The 25,472-nt window shown below is 47.1% G+C and overlaps 1 protein-coding gene across 1 annotated transcript; it reads right to left on the reverse strand.

The window, feature by feature from the left end:
* Positions 1 to 5,574: 5,574 nt before the first annotated feature.
* On the reverse strand, positions 5,575 to 23,827 carry LOC110536524 (retinol dehydrogenase 10-A). The gene is made up of 6 exons (XM_036934671.1): positions 22,983 to 23,827; positions 21,903 to 22,138; positions 10,299 to 10,397; positions 8,144 to 8,289; positions 6,662 to 6,793; positions 5,575 to 6,390 (listed from the first exon to the last, which is right to left on the reverse strand). Exons 1-6 carry the CDS (start codon positions 23,281 to 23,283, stop codon positions 6,267 to 6,269), a joined length of 1,038 nt encoding a protein of 345 aa, XP_036790566.1. The 5' UTR covers positions 23,284 to 23,827; the 3' UTR covers positions 5,575 to 6,266.
* Between the last annotated feature and the right edge of the window lie 1,645 nt (positions 23,828 to 25,472).

A 25,472-nucleotide genomic window follows, 5' to 3' on the forward strand; every position in this document is an offset into this window, starting at 1 on the left:
ACATCCTCCTGCACCACACACATCCTCCTGCAGCATACGGACAACACACACATCCTCCTGCACCACACACATCCTCCTGCACCACACACATCCTCCTGCAACACACACATCCTCCTGCACCACACACATCCTCCTGCAACACACACATCCTTCTTGGGTATGATGCTACAGCCTCTAGTCTTCTTGGGTATGACGCTACAGCCTCTAGTCTTCTTGGGTATGACGCTACAGCCTCTAGTCTTCTTGGGTTTGACGCTACAGCCTCTAGTCTTCTTGGGTATGACGCTACAGCCTCGAGTCTTCTTGGGTATGATGCTACAGCCTCTAGTCTTCTTGGGTATGACGCTACAGCCTCAAGTCTTCTTTGGTATGATGCTACAGGCTCGAGTCTTCTTGGGTATGACACTACAGCCTCGAGTCTTCTTGGGTATGATGCTACAGCCTCTAGTCATCTTGGGTATGACGCTACAGCCTCTAGTCTTCTTGGGTATGATGCTACAGCCTCTAGTCTTCTTGGGTATGACGCTACAGCCTCTAGTCTTCTTGGGTATGACGCTACAGCCTCTAGTCTTCTTGGGTATGACGCTACAGCCTCTAGTCTTCTTGGGTTTGACGCTACAGCCTCTAGTCTTCTTGGGTATGACGCTACAGCCTCGAGTCTTCTTGGGTATGATGCTACAGCCTCTAGTCTTCTTGGGTATGACGCTACAGCCTCGAGTCTTCCTACTAGGCTACCACAGTATATGATAATTGTAACAATAGACTACAGAAGACAAGGAGACATTGTTGGAGTTTTAAATGAATACTTTAATGTTCTGTTATACCCTGAGATAATGATTTAATGTTCTGTTATACCCTGAGATAATGATTTAATGTTCTGTTATACCCTGAGATAATGATGTAATGTTCTGTTACACCCTGAGATAATGATTTAACGTTCTGTTATACCCTGAGGTAATGATTTAACGTTCTGTTATACTCTGAGATAATGATTTAATGTCCTGTTACACCCTGAGATAATGATTTAACGTTCTGTTATACCCTAAGGTAATGATTTAACATTCTGTTATACTCTGAGATAATGATTTAATGTCCTATTATACCCTGAGGTAATGATTTAATGTTCTGTTACACCCTGAGATAATGATTTAACGTTCTGTTATACCCTGAGATAATGATTTAACATTCTGTTATACCCTGAGGTAATGATTTAACGTTCTGTTATACTCTGAGATAATGATTTAATGTCCTGTTACACTCTGAGATAATGATTTAACATTCTGTTATACCCTGAGATAATGATTTAACGTTCTGTTATACTCTGAGATAATGATTTAATGTCCTGTTATACCCTGAGGTAATGATTTAATGTTCTGTTACACCCTGAGATAATGATTTAACGTTCTGTTATACCCTGAGGTAATGATTTAACGTTCTGTTATACCCTGAGGTAATGATTTAACGTTCTGTTATACTCTGAGATAATGATTTAATGTCCTGTTACACCCTGAGATAATGATTTAACGTTCTGTTATACCCTGAGGTAATGATTTAACGTTCTGTTATACTCTGAGATAATGATTTAATGTCCTGTTACACCCTGAGATAATGATTTAATGTCCTGGTATACCCTGAGGTAATGATTTAACGTTCTGTTATACCCTGAGATAATGATTTAATGTTCTATTATACCCTGAGATAATGATTTAATGTTCTGTTATACCCTGAGATAACGATTTAATGTTCTGTTATACCCTGAGATAATGATTTAATGTATAATTAATATCATTACCTGACACACTGTTTATTTAATAACATTTGACAATAATAACTTTTTTGTTTTTGTCAAAAGTTGCATTTACAGTGAATGGAATGGTGGAAGTGATGTCACAATGGAGCCTTTAGAATGTTACAGAATCCCGACCGGTTTATAGTAACTAGAATACATATGAAATGTGTGGAAGATTTTAAATTGGGGACTTTTGCTTGGAAAGCCACATTGAATTACTTGTTTTGTTGTTGCCATCTAGTAGTGTAGCTAACTACTGGAATTACACTCTACTTTTTATTCCCCAGACCAGCCTAATTCTCCCTTGAAACATAGTTTGTGTGTTTAATAGACTAAATGATACATTCTTGTTAACATATGACCCAAAGGGATCTGTCATGTAATTTGTAGTGTATGACTTTTCAGATTTACAGATCTTTTTAAAGTAGTTTGGATGAACTACTTTTTCAAAGTAACTTTAATTAAGTCAACTATATTTGTCTTAGGGGGTAGCTTAAATTCTTTCAGTGTGAAGTAATTGGTAGTTTGCTAAACTATCTTTTCAGAGTAGCTTTCCCCAACACCGGTTATCAATAGCATCATAGACTTGCTGTGACTACAATGGTGTTTACTATAGTACTATAGAATGGTGTTTACTATAGTACTGTAGAATGGTGTTTACTATAGTACTATAGAATGGTGTTTACTATAGTACTATAGAATGGTGTTTACTATAGTACTATAGAATGGTGTTTACTATAGTACTATAGAATGGTGTTTACTATAGTACTATAGAATGGTGTTTACTATAGTACTATAGAATGGTGTTTACTATAGTACTATAGAATGGTGTTTACTATAGTACTATAGAATGGTGTTTACTATAGTACTATAGAATGGTGTTTACTATAGTACTATAGAAGGGTGTTTACTATAGTACTATAGAATGGTGTTTACTATAGTACTATAGAATGGTGTTTACTATAGTACTATAGAATGGTGTTTACTATAGTACTATAGAATGGTGTTTACTATAGTACTATAGAATGGTGTTTACTATAGTACTATAGAATGGTGTTTACTATAGTACTATAGAATGGTGTTTACTATAGTACCATAGAATGTCGGCGAAGCTCTTTTAAATACAATGTCCCCTTCACCTTCACGTCGGGCTCAATGAAAAAACGAACTTTAAATATCAAGTGTGCTTTCAAAACGTGGATCTACCGTTGATTGGGATTGAATCGCGGTTTAAATCATACCAAGAAATCAGGTCGGCTTTAGATTAAAAATGAGCCAAAAGGAAACGTACACACACAACATTATAAATCTAAAATCATTTTATTCATTTAAGTTAGGTACAGACGCTAAACATAGGAACCACATCTGCTCGACTAAAGAGCAGTCTTTCAGAAAGAACAACAACAACAACAAAAGAAAAGAGGATTTATGTCATACTGTCAACGAAATGGCAAATGAAGAGGTAGAGTATTTAGGCTCATTACCGTAGCTGGAGGAATGAGGCCTATTGGAATGTAGTTGTAGTTGTGTTCTTCCCTAAAATAGATCAAATATATATATAACCAAATATCAAATACAGGGGAGACTAAGGTTGCAAATGTACAGCACATTTCCCCAAATTCCCAGAAATCCCGGTTGGAGGATTTCCTGTTTTTTCCTACACATCTTGATTCCTGAAACCTTTTTAACTAAGATTTCTAGACAAATCAGGGATGGATTTTTTTTTAGGAAAGTTACCAGAAATGTGCAACCCAAGTGAAAAAATAATTTCCATGGAGGGAATTGTGGGTAATGTAGTACTGTACTCAAAACAACTCAACCAACGTTTACATTTTCACCTTCACTGGACACAAGTAGTGGGGGACGATAGAGAGAGACTAATGAATGTAGTGGAGGACAATAGAGAGAGAGAGAGAGAGAGAGAGAGAGAGTAATGAATGTAGTGGAGGATGAGAGAGAGAGAGAGAGAGAGAGAGAGAGAGTAATGAATGTAGTGGAGGATGAGAGAGAGAGAGAGACTAATGAATGTAGTGGAGGACGATAGAGAGAGAGAGAGAGAGAGAGAGAGAGACTAATGAATGTAGTGGAGGACGATAGAGAGAGAGAGAGAGAGAGAGACTAATGAATGTAGTGGAGGACGATAGAGAGAGAGAGAGAGAGAGAGACTAATGAATGTAGTGGAGGACGATAGAGAGAGAGAGAGAGAGACTAATGAATGTAGTGGAGGACGATAGAGAGAGAGAGAGAGAGAGAGACTAATGAATGTAGTGGAGGATGAGAAAGAGAGAGAGAGAGAGAGAGAGACTAATGAATGTAGTGGAGGACGAGAGAGAGAGAGAGAGAGAGAGAGAGAGACTAATGAATGTAGTGGAGGACGATAGAGAGAGAGAGAGACTAATGAATGTAGTGGAGGACGATAGAGAGAGAGAGAGACTAATGAATGTAGTGGAGGACGATAGAGAGAGAGAGAGAGAGAGAGACTAATGAATGTAGGTGGAGGACGAGAGAGAGAGAGAGACTAAGACGTGTTTTCACTAAGACGTGAAAACAGACAGTAGAGTTTCTAGATCAGCTAGCTACACAGTTCCTCCACTCACAGATCATTCACTGGGAGATAAAGGGCTGGTCATTGGTTGGATTGGAAGTATGTCTTATGGGGAAAATGCTAAAAAGCCAGTAGTCATCAGTATCAATCAATCAATACCCATATCAGAGTTCAGAAGGGTATTGAGCCTTCAGGCTGATTGACCCCATCAGTTCAACCAGAGGACCTAGGGGCTGCAAAATTCCAGTACCTTTCAACAGGTTGAAGTTTGCCATGAATCTTGTTCTGGAGGCAGAACTGAGCCATTTCTGCTAGATAGGGTAAGGTTGGCGTTTTTCACCATGAATCTTGTTCTGGAGGCAGAACTGAGCCATTTCTGCTAGATGGGGTAAGGTTGGCGTTTTTCACCATGAATCTTGTTCTGGAGGCAGAACTGAGCCATTTCTGCTAGACGGGGTAAGGTTGGCGTTTTTCACCATGAATCTTGTTCTGGAGGCAAATCTGCACGGTGGTCACTATCTGGCATAGCCACAAAATCAGATTTGAACCCTAACTTTAAATTAAGACTAAAAAAGCACATTTGTTTTTATGAATGTAGCCAATTTTGACTTTGCAGCTGGCCCATCTAGCAGAAATGGCTCAGTTCTGCCTCAAGGACAAGACTCATCCCAATAAACGTCAACTTGCCTAGATGGGAGAGCTGCAAAGTCAAAATGTGCTATATTGTAAAAATTCCTGTCAAACAAGAAAAAAAAGTGATTTTTGATCTAATTTAAGGTTAGGCATTAGGGTGATCAATGTGGTTAAGGTTAAAAATGACTCTATTTTATGACTTTGTGGCAGATTCATGACATAAAAACATGCGATTCTAGGAATCTTCCAACCAGGATTTCTGGAAAACGCCTGGAAACTCAGACAGGACGATATCTGAAAACTGACTTGGTTGAATTCCACAGCCCATTTACATTTACAATACATCTGGACCTTCTGAAATGTGTCACCCGATTGGATAAGCCTCAGGTAGGTCAGCCAATGTGCGAACTAATATTCCAATATTCTGTACCACTATTCTAACAGGAGAGAAATGGAGGATTCAGCTGGAAAGATGAATAGAAAACTTCTCTGGGGGAGAAAAACAATAATAACATGTTCTACAATTCAATGATTTGCTGTTTGGATTTTCTAAAGAAGTGAAATACAAAAATGTTGTAAACTTAGGATAACGTTAAAATGTTGTAAACTTATAAAAATAACGTTAAAATGTTGTAAACTTATAAAAATAACGTTAAAATGAACGAGTTTGAAAGAAACGGAATAATCAGAAAATCTTCAAGTGATCTGCGGAATGAAAATGCAATGAAGGCGAGCGAAGATCGCTAACAGTATGATGATTGGATAGCCATTTGGAGCATCATGTTGTGATTGGTTAGACTGAGCCTTTAGGGGGTTTTGCTGGGTAATATAATTCTGGAAATGCCATGTTGAACCGTCGTTTCGACATAGAGACTTGGCCATACGGAGAAAGTCAGTATTACAGTGCATGTCTACACATTAAAACAACTAAAAGTAACAAGATTGTACTGTACAGTAACATACTGTATATTTTCCACCGAGACGCTACATAAAAATCTGGTGACTACATTATGTAAATAGTTAATTACTGAATAGCTTTAAAAAATAAAAAATAAAAAAAACTATTGACACAGTATATAGATGATTGGTTTCTTTTAAAAACAACCGTCAGAGATAAATCCTGTGTGTTTTTGTACACAGCTTGGCATCGTTCCAGAAGAACGATACGGTCAACCTTTCTGTATCCGCTCAATGCAAAGTGCACCAGTCTAGATTCAGTCTTATTTCTCTTCATCCACGCTTCCTCAGTGGTCTATCCTGGTGCCTCCAGGCCATGTGCCTTCGCCCAAGGTCCTCCCGTTAGATATCCTCCTTAGCCTCGTTGTTGTTCATCAGCTCCTTCCTCTGGGCAAGGAAGGGGTACATACATTTATCAGCACCCAGGAACCTGTACATACAAACGATGGCCTCGAAGGGCAGGATGCTGTAGAGAGAGAGAGAGAGAGAGAGAGAGAGAGAGAGAGAGAGAGAAAAACAGAGGTCAGAGTTTATATCCACACAGTTCTTTCACAACACATTGGAGAAAGGAGAGAGAGAGAGAGAGAAAACAGAGGTCAGTGGACAGAGTTTATATCCACACAGTTCATTCACAACACATTGGAGAAAGCAGAGAGAGAGAGAGACAGAGAGAAAGAGAGAGAGACAGAGAGAGAGAGAGAGAGAGAATCAGCCCATTCGTAGAAAGAAGGACTGACCTTTTCATGATGTTGACCATATATACGATTCGAGGGGTGCAGATCATCGCCTGATCCGTGAGAATGGCCCTCATGGACTGTGTTACGCAGAACTCTGGCTTCAGGGGAGGCAGGAAGGGCTCAATCTCTTTCCTGTACAGATAGAAAGTGACCTCTTAAGTTGGAGACGAGGCGAACACAGACCGATCAGAATACACACTCACACAGGGAAAGATATCCAGGTTGGTATTCGGTGGCGCGTGTTCAGGTTGTAAACTTGACAATCATGTCTGATCATTTCGATCTATACAAGCTCCTAGAGCAGGGCAGTAGAGACACAGCACACACACACACGCAGACACACACACACACACACAGTGGGGGGGGGGGCATTGAAACTGAGGAGGGGAACAATAACCAGGGTGCACCTGTTTAGCAGAGGGAGGGGATTCCTTGTGAAAGTGGAGCTCTGTAAACCACTCATTGTTTAGGTGAAACACTGACATTAAAACGCTGTACAGTCCCAGTACACCAGGGCATCTCTCTCCCTGTACAGTCCCATTACACCAGGGCATCTCTCTCCCTGTACAGTCCCAGTACACCAGGGCATCTCTCTCCCTGTACAGTCCCAGTACACCAGGTCATCTCTCTCCCTGTCCAGTCCCAGTACACCAGGTCATCTCTCTCCCTGTCCAGTCCCAGTACACCAGGTCATCTCTCTCCCTGTCCAGTCCCAGTACACCAGGGCATCTCTCTCCCTGTACAGTCCCAGTACACCAGGTCATCTCTCTCCCTGTACAGTCCCAGTACACCAGGTCATCCATCTCCCTGTACAGTCCCAGTACACCAGGTCATCTCTCTCCCTGTCCAGTCCCAGTACACCAGGTCATCTCTCTCCCTGTCCAGTCCCAGTACACCAGGTCATCTCTCTCCCTGTACAGTCCCAGTACACCAGGTCATCTCTCTCCCTGTACAGTCCCAGTACACCAGGTCATCTCTCTCCCTGTCCAGTCCCAGTACACCAGGTCATCTCTCTCCCTGTCCAGTCCCAGTACACCAGGTCATCTCTCTCCCTGTCCAGTCCCAGTACACCAGGTCATCTCTCTCCCTGTACAGTCCCAGTACACAAGGTCATCTCTCTCCCTGTCCAGTCCCAGTACACCAGGTCATCTCTCTCCCTGTCCAGTCCCAGTACACCAGGTCATCTCTCTCCCTGTACAGTCCCAGTACACAAGGTCTGTCTGTCTGATTGGTTGATGGATGTAAAACATAATGGATCACGTCTGTCTGTCTGTCTGATTGGTTGATGGATGTAAAACATAATGGATCACGTCTGTCTGTCTGATTGGTTGATGGATGTAAAACATAATGGATCACGTCTGTCTGTCTGATTGGTTGATGGATATAAAACATAATGGATCACGTCTGTCTGTCTGATTGGTTGATGGATGTAAAACATAATGGATCACGTCTGTCTGTCTGATTGGTTGATGGATGTCTCACCTTATCCTGCAGCCTTTGAACATGCCCGTGTCCACCAGGTAGGGACACACCAGGGTCATCTTAATGCCGTCCTTATCCGAAGCCTTGATCTCGTGGCTCAGCGACTCGTGGAAGCCGATGGCCCCGAACTTACTGGCGCAGTAATCCTATAGGGGGTCATGAGAGGAAAAGGTGTTAGATCCTGTGTAGCGATCACACTGGAGTAAAGACACAACCGTAGCGTTACACTGGAATAGAACAGGCGTCACCGTTTTAGGTCAATGGCGCCATAATGAGTGGACTGGCGGCCATTCTGACCGTCCATATGGGTTTACTAGTCCAATTGCCAAGATCAGAGGTTCCTAGTCCGTTGTATTTCATTCTCTCTCTATGGACACAACGGGTACCCCCTTTAAAACCCCTGCAGCGACTGCTTGGCTTCCGTTGTGGCCGATCGTGCTGCAAGTGGTTGTCTGGCTAGGTTCTTCCCATTGGGCCTAAACTGGTTGAATCAATGTTGTTTCCACGTCATTTCACCCCCCCACCCCCCCAAAACAAAAACAAAAACAACAACAAAAAACATATTATTTAAAATAAATAAAAATTGACCCAACTTTTGAACCTAAATCCAATAACATTTCAGGTTAGTTTCACGTTAGACATTGAACTGACGTCTGTACCCAGTGGGTTATAGCTCCACGGGTCCCTCTGCTTTTAAACAGAGTGTGTTTAACACACTGCAGTAATGACAGAACATTATCACGAGGCTCCCTCGCAGGCTGGGTTCTACTTCCTGTTAGCTACACAGATATGTCCCAAAGGGCGCCCTAGTCCCTTATATAGTGCACTACTTTTGATCAGAAACCTATTGGGACTCCCTATCGGGCCCTAGTCAAAAGTAGTGCACTATATAGGAAATATAATGGCATTTGAAAACACTCCCCAAAAACACTCCCCACTCCTCCAAATCTCTACAGTCCTCCCTTTTACAGTTTCATTATCATTCTGTCGCCCTTCATCAGACAGACCCGTGTTGGGTTAGGGTATGGGCCCTGCAGGCGCTGGGCTGGGAAGGTTTGATGTGGTTCACCCAGGAACTTATCTTAAAAAAATAAAACCCCAGCTTGGGCCAACACAGATGCATTGTGGAGAAACAGAGAGAGGATAAGGGAGATGAGATGGTGACTGTGCCCACGTGACAAGCCTGGCGGACTATGGCTCCTAAATAAATACTCCCCCCTGCCACATTTATAGGAAGTATAATAGGGTAGCAAGAACCTGGACTGTGTTCCAGTTACCTTTGTAGAAAAACTAAATCATTAAGAATGAGTGCCTGCCCACGCATTAAAGAGGGAGTCCATGTGTTCCGGAATATTAAAAAGCATTCTAGAAGGCTTCTCTGGAACACACAGCAGAGTGACAGCTACAGCCGCTCTTCTTATTGTCCCCGGGACAAATGACCACAGAAAATCCTTTTAACACTGACTCAGATAACACACAAAAAGAAAACGGTGAGGGGCCTGGACGAAAGAGCCAAAACAAAATCACCTCCATTTACAGTGAATCGGCGTGATTACTGAGAGAGCTGTGATGGTTTCACAAAAAGCCTGATGAAGATGTCTCTCTCCCGCAGAGACCTGTCAGCCTGTTCTTCCCTCAGAGCCAAGGGCCCTCAACACCCACCCAGCTACAGACAGAGGGCCCCGTAACAGGCCCCCCAGACCCCCCCCCCTCCAGCTACAGACAGAGGGCCCCGTAACAGGCACCCCAGACCCCCCCCAGGGGGCTCATCTGTTACTTTATTTTCCGGAGTTGGGGGTGGGGGGGGGGGGGGGGGGGGGGGGGTGTGGGGGGGATGCTACGAGAAAGGCAAATCTCCCTGTGTGAGTGTCAGTGTGTGTGTGTGTGTGTGTGTGTGTGTGTGTGTGTATGTGTGTGTGTGTGTGTGTGTGTGTGTGTGTGTGTGTGTGTGTGTGTGTGTGTTTGTGTCAGTGTGTGTGTGTGTGTGTGTGTCAGCATTTGCGCATGTAAATGAATCTGCTCGCCAAACTGCGCCAGTGTCCAAAGTGTGTGTGTTTTCCACCCGGGTCCCTGGTTGTGTAGACTAGAGCGATACTGTAGATGGCACTACATAGTATAACTGCAGAGAGAGTCTCCATCACGTGTAGTAACTCACCTCCACGCCAGCTGTGCTGAATAGCCCCAGAGAGCTGGCAACCGTCACAATGTGACCGTGGTTCAGCTCCAACATCTTGGGAAGGAAGGCCTTGGTGGTCTGCATTGGGGAGAGGGGAGAGGGGAGGGAGAGGGGAGAGGGGAGTGGGGAAGGGAAGAGGGAAGGTTAGTTTACTGTTGCAGTTTGTCTCTGTCAAAGCCTTTTGATCCTCTCTCTCTCTCACTCTCTCTACCTCTCTCCCTGTGGTGATCAGAGAAAGAGAGAGACTTTTTGAATTGACTTTCATAAAACAGGCAGAGCGATGTTACTAGAGCTGTAATTTAGTGAGTTTGGGTATTAACGGCTTCCCTGTGAATTTAATGTAGAAAGAAACAGATATTCAACGACAAGGAGAGAGACAGATCACACACCCACAGAGGAGAGATCACACACCCACAGAGGAGAAATCACCCACCCACAGAGGAGAGAGACAGATCGCACACCCACAGAGGAGAGATCACACACCCACAGAGGAGAGAGACAGATCACACACCCACAGAGGAGAGATCACACACCCACAGAGGAGAGACACAGATCACACACCCTCAGAGGAGAAATCACTCACCCACAGAGGAGAGACACAGATCACACACCCACAGAGGAGAGAGAGACAGATCACTCACCCACAGAGGAGAGAGCGACAGATCACACACCCACAGAGGAGAGATCACTCACCCACAGAGGAGAGATCACTCACCCACAGAGGAGAGACACAGATCACACACCCAGAGGAGAGAGACAGATCACTCACCCACAGAGGAGAGAGACAGATCACTCACCCACAGAGGAGAGATCACTCACCCACAGAGGAGAGAGAGACAGATCACACACCCACAGAGGAGAGAGAGACAGATCACACACCCACAGAGGAGAGAGAGACAGATCACACACCCACAGAGGAGAGAGAGACAGATCACACACCCACAGAGGAGAGAGAGACAGATCACACACCCACAGAGGAGAGAGACAGATCACACACCCACAGAGGAGAGAGAGACAGATTACACACCCACAGAGGAGAGAGAGACAGATCACACACCCACAGAGGAGAGAGACAGATCACACACCCACAGAGGAGAGAGAGACAGATCACACACCCACAGAGGAGAGAGACAGATCACACACCCACAGAGGAGAGAGATACAGATCACACACCCACAGAGGAGAGAGAGACAGATCACACACCCACAGAGGAGAGAGACAGATCACACACCCACAGAGGAGAGAGAGACAGATCACACACCCACAGAGGAGAGAGAGACAGATCACACACCCACAGAGGAGAGAGAGACAGATCACACACCCACAGAGGAGAGAGAGACAGATCACACACCCACAGAGGAGAGAGAGACAGATCACACACCCACAGAGGAGAGAGAGACAGATCACACACCCACAGAGGAGAGAGAGACAGATCACACACCCACAGAGGAGAGAGAGAGAGACAAGAGAAGAGAGATGGTTTACTGTACGAGTCTGTTCTTTTCCCACACAGATCCAGTACCCAACGCTGTGCCCAGCTTTAAAAACCTCGCTGACAGAACCAATCACAGCCCCCCCCTCCCCCTCTGTTCACTCACCAAGGACCACAATGCAATTCAACCTCTGTCCACACTCTGCAGTGGTCCGGGGGGGGAACAATCCCCAGAGCAATAGGGGACAGAGAGCGGACAGACTATTGCCACGTCGAGGTCTCAGTAGGTACGGCAGCTAATTCAACGACCGTCAGTGAGGTGCTAGGATGGGGAGTAGGGCGAAGTTGCCCCCTAAGAAAGCTGATCTCAGGTCAGTTTTTTGAGACTTCCCTCTAACGTCTAAGGTTAGGATTTAAGGATGTAAACTGATCCTAGATGTAAAAACGTAACACTAGAGGAGACTGGGAGGTCCAAGACTCAAATAGCATCCGGTTTCTTTCAGAGCCCAACGGGCCCTGCTCAACAGTACTGCCACTATATGTAGGGAGCAGGGTGCTATTTGGGACGCAATCCTAAGATTGAGTAGTAGCTGAGGTAGAACCATCGCGGTTTCCTCAGCAGGCCAGGCAAGGTGTGGAGACAGGCTTCTCCGTGCCAAGATGGCGGTGGGTGAGTAGGGCTATGCGTGCAAATGGAGCATTGGCAGAGAGATGCTTATACCTGGTCAGAGAGATGCTTATACCTGGGCCAGCCAACTCAATCCAGAACCCAGAACCCATTTCCACATCCAGGGGGGAAGGGAGGCTCCTTTTGATTTGGTTCAGCAGTACAATGACTGGGCCTACCTGTCATCAGGACTGGGCCTACCTGTCATCAGGACTGGGCCTACCTGTCATCAGGACTGGGCCTACCTGTCATCAGGACTGGGCCTACCTGTCATCAGGACTGGGCCTACCTGTCATCAGGACTGGGCCTACCTGTCATCAGGACTGGGCCTACCTGTCATCAGGACTGGGCCTACCTGTCATCAGGACTGGGCCTACCTGTCATCAGGACTGGGCCTACCTGTCATCAGGACAGGTACATCAGACATGACTGGGCCTACCTGTCATCAGGACAGGTACATCAGACATGACTGGGCCTACCTGTCATCAGGACAGGTACATCAGACATGACTGGGCCTACCTGTCATCAGGACAGGTACATCAGACATGACTGGGCCTACCTGTCATCAGGACAGTGAACTGTGAGGTCAGAGATGTAAGTTAGACGAGCTAACGTGAAGTCGTCCTGAGTTGACCGTCATTGATAGTTCCAAGACTTGTGATTCTATATCTAGTTAGGTTAAATGGGCATGAAGGCAAACCTCCTGGCTATACGTATAGCAGGCAAAACAGTGACCACTCTCCGCCCAAACCCCCCCCCCCCCCAGCCCTCCCATGATGCCCTGCTTCTCAGGAGTGTCGGCCGCGACCTCCATCGACCTCTGACACGAAACGTGTGAAAGCGACCAGGGGCTCATGTCTTACATCAGAGAGGTCCGTAATTGGGCCTCAGCGCTCTCAGTTCTGCTTAACAGAGCCACTCGGCCTCCCGGGCCCCTTAGCCCGCTGCCTGCCTCTAATTGCTACATACCTCGAAGACAATCCTGCCCACACAAAGCTGCTCGCAGCTGGGGTGTCAGAGTGCATTAGTGCTAGCGTCTGACCAACAGGAATATGAACAAATGTTAGAGAAAGGCCAGATGGTGATTTAATTAGAAGGACCAAACTTAACCGGAGGCTGGAGACAGAACCACAATGTCCTTGGTATAAAAATAAATAAATAAAACACCCATAAGGACATTGCTGTATTGATTGCGGCTTGAGAAAGTGGAGGGTTTGTGTCGTCATGGCGACAGAAGCGGATTCTTGAAGAGGTTGCGAGGAGAAGAAGCACACAGTCAGGTGTTGTGTCTATACGGTGTGGGCATCATGGGACGTGCATTATTACAACGGTCATCCAAACAAGGGAATCATCCTTCATTTGCTTCATTATCACATCATTTATGCATAGAAGACTCATAAAACCCTTGGTAGGGCCATAGTCCATTCTCTTTCCCTGAAACTCCACGACTAAAACCTCAAGGCAACTTCCCTTCCAGCACAGACCCCTGAATAGGACAGCAGTACTCTTCCCTTCCTGAATAGGACAGCAGTACTCTTCCCTTCCTGAATAGGACAGCAGTACTCTTCCCTTCCTGAATAGGACAGCAGTACTCTTCCTGAATAGGACAGCAGTACTCTTCCCTTCCTGAATAGGACAGCAGTACTCTTCCCTTCCTGAATAGGACAGCAGTACTCTTCCCTTCCTGAATAGGACAGCAGTACTCTTCCCTTCCTAAATAGGACAGCAGTACTCTTCCCTTCCTAAATAGGACAGCCCAGCCAGCCAACGTAGCGTAGCCCAGCCAGCGTAGTGTAGCCCAGCCCAGCCAGCGTAGTGTAGCCCAGCCTAGCCCAGCCAGCCAACGTAGCGTAGCCCAGCCTAGCCAGCGTAGCCCAGCCTAGCCTAGCCAGCCAGCGTAGCGTAGCGTAGTGTAGCGTAGCCCAGCCAGCGTAGCCCAGCCTAGCCTGTGTAGCGTAGCCCAGCCCAGCCAGCGTAGCCCAGCCTAGCCTAGCCAGTGTAGCGTAGCCCAGCCCAGCCCAGACTAGCCCAGTCCAGCCAGCCTACAGGTGCCCTGGGCCCAAGGGGGGCTCATATAAAACCAGTCAAGTACGACCCTTCTGCCTGGCTGCCTCCTTTCTCTGGGCCGGGCAGGAATGCAGGGAGGGGGAACTTGGCTCCTGCCACTTGGCATCACGTCAAGCCCATTATCCTTAGACAATAAACCAATTGTCACATTAAGTGGTTCAGACAGCAGCTGACCATTAGCCTCTCGTCTAATCTAGCCTGGAGGAAGTGACGACCTTCCTGTTCCTGTCCCGCTCCTTTTGGGTTCCCACCATGCCATTCTCCACGGAGCGTCCCACGACATGGGTACTGAGATAGGAGGGACACTGCATACACACACACACACACACACACACACACACACACACACACACACACACACACACACACACACACACACACACACACACACACTATATCTATAGTATAGTGATATCTGGTTGAGAGGCCATCTATAGGACAGTGATATCTGGTTGAGAGGCCATCTATAGGACAGTGATATCTATAGTTATTTTTCACTACTTAAACTTAATTCACAAGAAGAATGAATCAAGGCGGAAAACTCTGTACCTCCTCTCTGGACTCCAGCCAGAACATTCCATATCCACTTACTCTGTGTGTGTGTGTGTGTGTGTGTGTGTGCGTGTGTGTGTGTGTGTGTGTGTGTGTGTGTGTGTGTGTGTGTGTGTGTGTGTGTGTGTGTGTGTGTGTGTGTGTGTGTGTGTCTGTGTCTGTGTCTGTGTGTGTGTGTCCATCTACTCCCATTTTCTTAACACTACCAGGCCAGCTGTTGAGTTATCAGGCATCATCAAGTCAATAAAGAAGTACACCCCCCCCCCCCCCTCCTCCTCTCCCTTCAACACAGGAAAGTGAAAGCGCCAGAGATCTGAGTCAGCGCCGGCTGATCCGTGACCGAATGGTCAGAGCTGGACCCGGTGACTCCCATCCTGGGCCGGGCCCTCTGAATCAGGCCTTGGGGATAACGGGAGCCACCAGGGGCCCTAGGAGGAGAGCACTGCGTGTTAACAGTCTGGCAGACTCATGCTTAGATAACCCACCCACTTCCTGCTCGCGTCACTAATCGGAGCTGCATTCCCACAACACACGCAGGCAAACCCTCAGACACACGTTAAAGAAATAGCCTCTCCTTCTCCCATCTGGACTTGCCCCTTAGTCTCCCTCTACAGTTTCTACACTCGGAGCGTTTGAGATGGAGTCAGAGCAGGGAACCACCTGCCAGGTCGCGTTGGATCAGGGAGGGGAGGAAGAGATGGGAGGGGAGGAAGAGATGGGAGGAGACGGGAGGGGAGGAAGAGATGGGAGGGGAGAAGACGGGAGGGGAGGAAGAGATGGAAGGGGAGGAGACGGGAGGGGAGGAAGAGATGGAAGGGGAGGAGACGGGAGGTCGGTGCTGGTTGAGAGGCCAGTGAGGGAGAGGAAGAGATGGGAGGAGACGGGAGGTCGGTGCTGGGTGAGAGGCCAGTGAGGGAGAGGAAGAGATGGGAGGAGACGGGAGGTCGGTGCTGTGAGGGAGAGGAAGACTTCAAACTTCACTCTCAGGGCCAGACTTGAGCGTCATTCAGAGTGCAAAGATGCAGAGATGTGATAGCTGTCACAGAGGAGAGGCCCAGACTATGTGCTTTAGGGGCAGCAGTTATCTGATAATCATTCACAACTGTTACCCTGGGTGGGCCAAGCTACTGCCAGCCTGCAGGATATTAGTTGGCTCAATAATAAGCTAAATGTCGTAGAGAGAAAATATACAGAATGGAGGCTTCTGGGGAATTTCTTTATTATTTTCCTGTTCAGAAAACATTGAGTTAGAATAGACAACAGGCGGTTTATGGCCAAAGCAGAGAGATGACTTGAGAAAACTCCCACCATCCCTCTGTAAACTAAAACTGACACAACAACTGGACCACTTTCCCTGATTTTAATCTGTTATTTCTGGCAAACACTAGAAGAACCACTGAGTTTAAAGTTTTAAAAGCAACAAACTAGTTTTAACGTCCTACTCGACTAATATATATATATAAATATATGACTAGCCCGAAATCACATTAGTTGTTGTCTCGTGGTATGGATGACCCCTATATACCTGTACCCTACCAACACAACACACAGGATAATCTGTACCCTACCAACCCAACACACAGGATAATCTGTACCCTACCAACACAACACACAGGATAATCTGTACCCTACCAACACAGGATAATCTGTACCCTACCAACCCAACACACAGGATAATCTGTACCCTACCAACACAGGATAATCTGTACCCTACCAACACAGGATAATCTGTACCCTACCAACACAGGATAATCTGTACCCTACCAACACAGGATAATCTGTACCCTACCAACACAGGATAATCTGTACCCTACCAACACAGGATAATCTGTACCCTACCAACACAGGATAATCTGTACCCTACCAACACAGGATAATCTGTACCCTACCAACACAGGATAATCTGTACCCTACCAACACAGGATAATCTGTACCCTACCAACACAGGATAATCTGTACCCTACCAACACAGGATAATCTGTACCCTACCAACACAGGATAATCTGTACCCTACCAACACAGGATAATCTGTACCCTACCAACACAGGATAATCTGTACCCTACCAACACAGGATAATCTGTACCATACCAACCCAACACACAGGATAATCTGTACCCTACCAACACAGGATAATCTCCCTACATGCAGGTGGTCTACGGCAGCAGCGGTTTTGCACGTGTTTGTGTAAGAGAGGAGCACTGCGTCCCACGCGGCACCCTATCCCCTATGTAGTGCACTACTTCTGATGAGATCCTTACGGTACACCAGATAGAGAGCAGAGGGCCATTTGGGACTCAGCCGACAGGTTCCCAAGTTGGTCCAAAGCTCTATTCATCCAGCTGGCATCTTTAATGAACCACATCCTCCGTTCTGACATACTGGTCTGTCCATATTCATTAGGCCCTGCTTTCATCTCCCTCCTCCCTCTCTCCTTCCCTCGCCCTCCTCCCTCCCCCCTTCCTCCCTCCTCCTCCTCCCTCCTCCTCCTCCCTCTCCCCCTCCTCCTCCCCCCTCCCCCTCCTCCCCCTCCGCCCTCCCCCCTCTGCACAGAAGAAGAGAAAACAAAAGCAGTAGAAGCCTTAATGAGAATCTAGACTACTACACCACTGGATTCGAAAGGGCACCCTATTCCCTATTTTAGTGCACCCTATGTATAGAGAATAGGGTGCAATTTGAGACATAACCTAACGGTAACAGAGCTGAGGAGGAGTGGGGCTGGGGAGAGGCAGTCTATAACCTGTCTCCTACATGACCCAGGGAATCTTCACTAAGTTAATAGGTGGGTCATAGATAACCTGTCTCCTACATGACCCAGGGAATCTTCACTAAGTTGATAGGTGGGTCATAGATAACCTGTCTCCTACATGACCCAGGGAATCTTCACTAAGTTAATAGGTGGGTCATAGATAACCTGTCTCCTACATGACCCAGGGAATCTTCACTAAGTTGATAGGTGGGTCATAGATAACCTGTCTCCTACATGACCCAGGGAATCTTCACTAAGTTAATAGGTGGGTCATAGATAACCTGTCTCCTACATGACCCAGGGAATCTTCACTAAGTTAATAGGTGGGTCATAGATAACCTGTCTCCTACATGACCCAGGGAATCTTCACTAAGTTAATAGGTGGGTCATAGATAACCTGTCTCCTACATGACCCAGGGAATCTTCACTAAGTTAATAGGTGGGTCATAGATAACCTGTCTCCTACATGACCCAGGGAATCTTCACTAAGTTAATAGGTGGGTCATAGATAACCTGTCTCCTACATGACCCAGGGAATCTTCACTAAGTTAATAGGTGGGTCATAGATAACCTGTCTCCTACATGACCCAGGGAATCTTCACTAAGTTAATAGGTGGGTCATAGATAACCTGTCTCCTACATGACCCAGGGAATCTTCACTAAGTTAATAGGTGGGTCATAGATAACCTGTCTCCTACATGACCCAGGGAATCTTCACTAAGTTAATAGGTGGGTCATAGATAACCTGTCTCCTACATGACCCAGGGAATCTTCACTAAGTTAATAGGTCGGTCATAGATAACCTGTCTCCTACAGTACATGGCACATTGGACAGACAAGAGACTGTTCATGCTCAATTTATAGAATCACATCATATGGGGTGATTGACAATTCCATTCAAAGCCACTCAAAGCCATTTGGCAAACAAACACTCCATTCAACCAGCGCATCATTCATCGCCTCCACGTGAAACAAACAAATATGGCCGATTGTGATTGTAACGCAACCTAGTCAAGCTGTGCTATAAAAGAGCCTCCTGGTTCTTTGGAGGGAGTTGGCTTTCTGCAGGTTTCTGAACAAATTGCCCCCCCCCATCACAACTGCCTCACCACAGGGGTGGTCATCTCAACAATGCTCTACGCACCCCTCAGAATGGACTCGTTTACTAACATGAGCTTAATTAGAGGGTTGGGGGGGGGGGTCATGGGGCCTAATAAAAACAAGCGACCCCCCTCCCCCCCCCCCCTCCTCACATCCCCACCCTGCAGACAGGATGTGCCCTTTCAAATGGGCTTTTAATTAACTACTCTGGACAAGCAGATTGTGTGTGTGTGTGTGTGTGTGTGTGTGTGTGTGTGTGTGTGTGTGTGTGTGTGTGTGTGTGTGTGTGTGTGTGTGTGTGTGTGTGTGTGTGTGTGTGTGTGTGTGTGTGTGTGTGTGTGTGTGTGTGTTTGTGTGTAGACGGTACAGATCGTTTGCCTGCGTACATTTTGTAAAGTCTCCCGTTCATCACGACAACTAGGACAGAGATGTGTGCGTTCTCCGTCATCTCCGAGGTTCATCTAGTCTTGAAGATAAATATTCATGTTGGCAGGCGAGGAAGAGGGAAAACAAATGGAGAAGTCTCTCTGTTCCAAATGGTTCCCTATAGAGTGCACTACTTTTGACCAGGGTCCATAGGGCTCTGGTTAGAAGTAGTGCACTACTAGGGAATAGGGTGCAATTTTGGAACACTACCTCTTTTTCTGCCTGCCAAACAGCTGTCTTCAGTTGTAACATCAAACCCAACATCTCCCTCTCTCTCTCTCTCTCTCTCTCAGGTTGGGAGAGCTGTCCTCTCTCTCTCTCTCTCTCGTTGGGAGAGGAGAGCTGTCCTCTCTCTCTCTCTCTCTCTCTCTCTCTTTCTCTCTTTCTCTCTTTCTCTCTCTCTTAGGTTGGGAGAGGAGAGCTGTCTGCACAGACTGAAGAGACAGATTAACTATTTATGGTCATTTACCATGCACGCCTTAAATGAACCAGATTTTGGCACACACATTATGAAGAAGCATTCCTATAAAAAGCTGTCCAGAGCAGTAAACATCAGGATAAAGAGGTGATCACTGATCACGGACGGAAGACCGAGAGCTTCTAGAGAACAGATGATGCCACTTTGTTGTGACAGTGTAATCCACAGACTGGAGTAGGTTCAGTAGTACATACTTCCAGATGACTAAATGGATGTTTTAAACTCTGCGGGTCCTTATAGATGTTTTAAACTACGCGGGTCCTTATAGATGTTTTAAACTCTGCGGGTCCTTATAGATGTTTTAAACTATTGATGACAAAAGGACTTTAAACACCATTTCACCACCCATTGATGACAGGTAAAGTTCCTGGTGACAGCAGGTATGGGGGACAGGGATGACAGTACAGTAGGTATGGGGGACAGGGATGACAGTAGGTATGGGGGACAGGGATGACGGTATGGGGGACAGGGATGACAGTAGGTATGGGGGACAGGGATGACAGTAGGTATGGGGACAGGGATGACAGTAGGTATGGGGGACAGGGATGACAGTAGGTATGGGGACAGGGATGACAGTAGGTATGGGGGACAGGGATGACAGTAGGTATGGGGACAGGGATGACAGTAGGTATGGGGGACAGGGATGACAGTTGGTATGGGGGACAGGGATGACAGTAGGTATGGGGACAGGGATGACAGTAGGTATGGGGGACAGGGATGACAGTAGGTATGGGGGACAGGGATGACAGTAGGTATGGGGGACAGGGATGACAGTAGGTATGGGGGACAGGGATGACAGTTGGTATGGGGGACAGGGATGACAGTAGGTATGGGGACAGGGATGACAGTAGGTATGAGGGACAGGGATGACAGTAGGTATGGGGGACAGGGATGACAGTAGGTATGGGGGACAGGGATGACAGTAGGTATGGGGACAGGGATGACAGTAGGTATGGGGGACAGGGATGACAGTTGGTATGGGGGACAGGGATGACGGTATGGGGGACAGGGATGACAGTAGGTATGGGGGACAGGGATGACAGTAGGTATGGGGGACAGGGATGACAGTTGGTATGGGGGACAGGGATGACAGTAGGTATGGGGGACAGGGATGACAGTAGGTATGGGGACAGGGATGACAGTAGGTATGGGGACAGGGATGACAGTAGGTATGGGGGACAGGGGTGACAGTAGGTATGGGGGACAGGGGTGACAGTAGGTATGGGGGACAGGGATGACGGTAGGTATGAGGGACAGGGATGACAGTAGGTATGGGGACAGGGATGACAGTAGGTATAGGGACAGGGATGACAGTAGGTATGGGGGACAGGGATGACAGTAGGTATGGGGGACAGGGATCACAGTAGGCGTGGGGACAGGGATGACAGTAGGTATGGGGGACAGGGATGACAGTAGGTATGGGGACAGGGATGACAGTAGGTATGAGGGACAGGGATGACAGTAGGTATGGGGACAGGGATGACAGTAGGTATGGGGGACAGGGATGACAGTAGGTATGAGGGACAGGGATGACAGTTGGTATGGGGGACAGGGATGACAGTACAGTAGGTATGGGGGACAGGGATGACAGTAGGTATGAGGGACAGGGATGACAGTAGGTATGAGGGACAGGGGTGACAGTTGGTATGGGGGACAGGGATGACAGTAGGTATGGGGGACAGGGATGACAGTACAGTAGGTATGGGGACAGGGATGACAGTTGGTATGGGGGACAGGGATGACAGTAGGTATGGGGGACAGGGATGACAGTAGGTATGGGGACAGGGATGACAGTAGGTATGGGGACAGGGATGATCGTACAGTAGGTATGGGGACAGGGATGACAGTAGGTATGAGGGACAGGGATGACAGTAGGTACAGGGGACAGGGATGACAGTAGGTATGGGGGACAGGGGTGACAGTAGGTATAGGGGACAGGGATGACAGTAGGTATGGGGGACAGGGATGACAGTAGGTATGGGGGACAGGGGTGACAGTAGGTATGGGGGACAGGGGTGACAGTAGGTATGGGGGACAGGGATGACAGTAGGTATAGGGACAGGGATGACAGTAGGTATGGGGACAGGGATGACAGTAGGCGTGGGGGACTCACCCAGAAGTGTGCGTGGCAGTTGACCAGCATGGTGCGTTCGATCAGCTCGTCAGGACACTCCAGGAGATGGTGACCAGAGACCACGCCAGCGTTGTTTATCAACATGTCCACGTTGCCCACCTCCCGACGCACCTTCTCCGCCGTGGAGTACACACTCTCCCGCTTGCCCACGTCACACACGTACGTGTACACCTGCGGCTGGAAGGGAGGAATCTCTTCTAACCCTCCAACTGCGCCTGGAGAGAGAGTGGGGGGAGAAGGAGAGTGAGAACGGACGACAGCGCAGCGGCACTGGAGTACAGACAGACAGCCAAAGCAGTGCAAATCAAAGTAATCAAAAAAAACATTTCAAATCAGCCCTCTACACACTGCATGTGGTGGTAGGTCGGCTAAAATAAAACATTATATATAACATTATATCCCCTTGTGCTATACTAGTATCCTTATGGGGATGTGTGAATCTTGCACTGCCCGAAGTGTCCCACACTTGCGCCAGTGACTAGATAACTTCTCGCGTTGCGCCTACTGGTAAGATGCTTCAGGAGGGCGGTTACGTGCTAGCAAAGCAGAGGTAACGTTACTGGGTTCTGTGTGATCCGAATCAGGACGAAGTGGTACTCGCTAAGCAAGCAGCGTGACGTCCTTTACACTAATAACGCATAGACCCACACACACGCGGAGACAGAGAGACAGGGAGACAGAGAGAGACGGAGAGAGAAAGAGAGTGAGAGCTCCCTGTCCAAAGTTATCGGACCTTAGTGCCAGAGCAGGCTACTGATTAAGTTAAGTTCTCCGCAGAATTATGCAGCCCCGCTACCGATCTAATAGGCTACAGCAATGTGCTATTATAATAAACTAAAGTCGACAGTAAATAGTTTGCTTAAAAACATTAAATGTTTAATTAAACAAGATACGATCTTGTTAGTACAATGTCGCGATCAATAGAATAAACAATGTCATCTAGGGTGACCCTGACCAGACACGACTTTATCAAGCTGACGACCTCTGTACAGTAGCCTACAGGAGAAAAATTAGTGCTGCGAGTATCCGGTGACAGATATTTTCAGGCAACGAACTCACCGTCTCTGGACATCGGGGTTTCACTGTCCAGTTCTCGGTAGATTTCCCGTACCAACTCCGCCGTCTCTTCGTTGCTTTGGCTGTTGATGTCCCACAGCACCAATACTGCCCGTCTCCGAGCGAACTCCTTGGCGAACAGCCGACCCAGACCGCTTCCAGCCCCGGTGATCACACACACCTGTCCCGCTACACTCTTCTCCTTCGGTCGCACCACCCATTTCGCCCCGGCGGTAACAAAAGCCCAGAGCACTTTCAAAATGACCACAAAGAACTCGGCAAGAATTACCATCGTATTCATCATCTTGAGCAAGATAATTAAATAAATTAAAAACGGAGATAAACTTTTATAGAAAGCGCACGTACAGTTCTTTATCCTATTGTGGTTGGTTATAAGTCAGTTATAGCAGCCAAAGTTGTGATATGTTTGTTCAGCTATGTACCGAACTGACTAGTAAACGAATTAAACTAATATAGCCTGTGTTGTTTCTAAAACAAAACTGTCAGAATACTGTCAATTCAAAACGCCTTAAATAGAAGGTCTATGAGACGTATTTTTCTTAAATAAATTATCCCAAGACTGCAAAAGAAATCAGCTAATAATTGAATCAATAAACGCAAACCTAAAAAAAATGAAAAATCAAATGTAGGCTATCTGCTTTTCAAAAGTTGCTTCTCGATCGCGCAGAGTCCCAGCTTTCACAAGTCCGCAAAGATTCAGCTCGGACGGAGTCGCGAATAGACTGTCAGTGTGTTGCGCCCTTCCCTCTGTTGCAGTGACAGCCCTTCACCTCTCTCAGAACACAACAGTGGCTGAAGCGCTTCTGAACCAGTCTGCCCATCAATGGACCCTTATAGGACCGGGTCCGGAGCGCCTGACAGAAGTACGTCAGACCACGTCAGATAATCTCTGAGATGAGAGCAAAAGGCGCGTCGTGGAAAAAGGAGAAAACTGGCGCTCTTGTGCCACCTGTGGGAAATTTCGCATAAGTGTTGTCAGATGAATGAAAGTAGAGGGAAAACGTTGTAACAAGATGTGTTATTCAACAATTAGCCATTGTTTTAGACGTTTTTTCTCTCATTTTGTTTTTCTTTTTTAAATAAAATAAAATAACAGTCAGACTTTTTGGGGCGGCAGGGTAGCCTAGTGGTTAGAGTGTAGGGGGGGCAGGTAGCCTAGTGGTTAGAGTGTAGAGGTGGCAGGGTAGCCTAGTGGTTAGAGTGTAGAGGAGGCTGGTAGTCTAGTGGTTAGAATGTAGAGGTGGCAGGTTGCCTAGTGGTTAGAGTGTAGAGGAGGCAGGTAGCCTAGTGGTTAGAGGGTAGAGGTGGCAGGTAGCCTAGTGGTTAGAGGAGGCGGGTAGCCTAGTGGTTAGAGGAGGCAGGTAGTCTAGTGGTTAGAGGAGGCAGGTAGACTCGTGGTTAGAGGAGGCAGGTAGTCTAGTGGTTAGAGGAGGCAGGTAGTCTAGTGGTTAGAGGAGGCAGGTAGCCTAGTGGTTAGAGGAGGCAGGTAGCCTAGTGGTTAGAGGAGACAGGTAGTCTAGTGGTTAGAGGAGACAGGTAGCCTAGTGGTTAGAGGAGGCAGGTAGCCTAGTGGTTAGAGGAGGCAGGTAGCCTAGTGGTTAGAGGAGGCAGGTAGTCTAGTGGTTAGAGGAGGCAGGTAGTCTAGTGGTTAGAGGAGACAGGTAGCCTAGTGGTTAGAGGAGGCAGGTATCCTAGTGGTTAGAGTTTAGAGTTGGCAGGCAGCCTAGTGGTTAGAGTGTAGAGGTGGCAGGTAGCCTAGTGGTTAGAGTGTAGAGGTGGCAGGTAGCCTAGTGGTTAGAGTATAGATGAGGCAGGGAGCCTAGTGGTTAGAGTGTAGAGGTGGCAGGTAGCCTAGTGGTTAGAGTGTAGAAGTGGCAGGGTAGCCTAGTGGTTAGAGTGTAGGGGGGGCAGGTAGCCTAGTGGTTAGAGTGTAGAGGTGGCAGGGTAGCCTAGTGGTTAGAGTGTAGAGGTGGCAGGTAGTCTAGTGGTTAGAGTGTAGAGGTGGCAGGTAGCCTAGTGGTTAGAGTGTAGAGGAGGCAGGTAGCCTAGTGGTTAGAGTGTAGAGGTGGCAGGTAGCCTAGTGGTTAGAGAGTAGAGGTGGCAGGTAGCCTAGTGGTTAGAGTGTAGAGGTGGCAGGTAGCCTAGTGGTTAGAGTGTAGAGGTGGCAGGTAGCCTAGTGGTTAGAGTGTAGAGGTGGCAGGTAGCCTAGTGGTTAGAGTGTAGAGGTGGCAGGTAGCCTAGTGGTTAGAGTGTAGAGGTGGCAGGTAGCCTAGTGGTTAGAGTGTAGAGGTGGCAGGTAGCCTAGTGGTTAGAGTGTAGAGGTGGCAGGTAGCCTAGTGGTTAGAGTATAGAGGTGGCAGGTAGCCTAGTGGTTAGACTATAGAGGTGGCAGGTAGCCTAGTGGTTAGACTATAGAGGTGGCAGGTAGCCTAGTGGTTAGAGTATAGAGGTGGCAGGTAGCCTAGTGGTTAG

Source organism: Oncorhynchus mykiss, chromosome 11 (genome assembly GCF_013265735.2).
Source record: "Oncorhynchus mykiss isolate Arlee chromosome 11, USDA_OmykA_1.1, whole genome shotgun sequence".
Taxonomy (NCBI): Eukaryota; Metazoa; Chordata; class Actinopteri; order Salmoniformes; family Salmonidae; genus Oncorhynchus; species Oncorhynchus mykiss.

Excerpts from the sequence above, each read along its gene's own strand:
- LOC110536524 (XM_036934671.1), bottom strand. The coding sequence starts at position 23,283 with ATGATGAATACGATGGTAATTCTTGCCGAGTTCTTTGTGGTCATTTTG. Across the intron at positions 10,398-21,902 it reads ACTGCCACGCACACTTCTGG|ACCACCAAGGCCTTCCTTCC; the intron begins GTGAGTCCCCCA and ends TCCCCAATGCAG. Across the intron at positions 6,391-6,661 it reads ATGGTCAACATCATGAAAAG|CATCCTGCCCTTCGAGGCCA; the intron begins GTCAGTCCTTCT and ends CTCTCTCTACAG.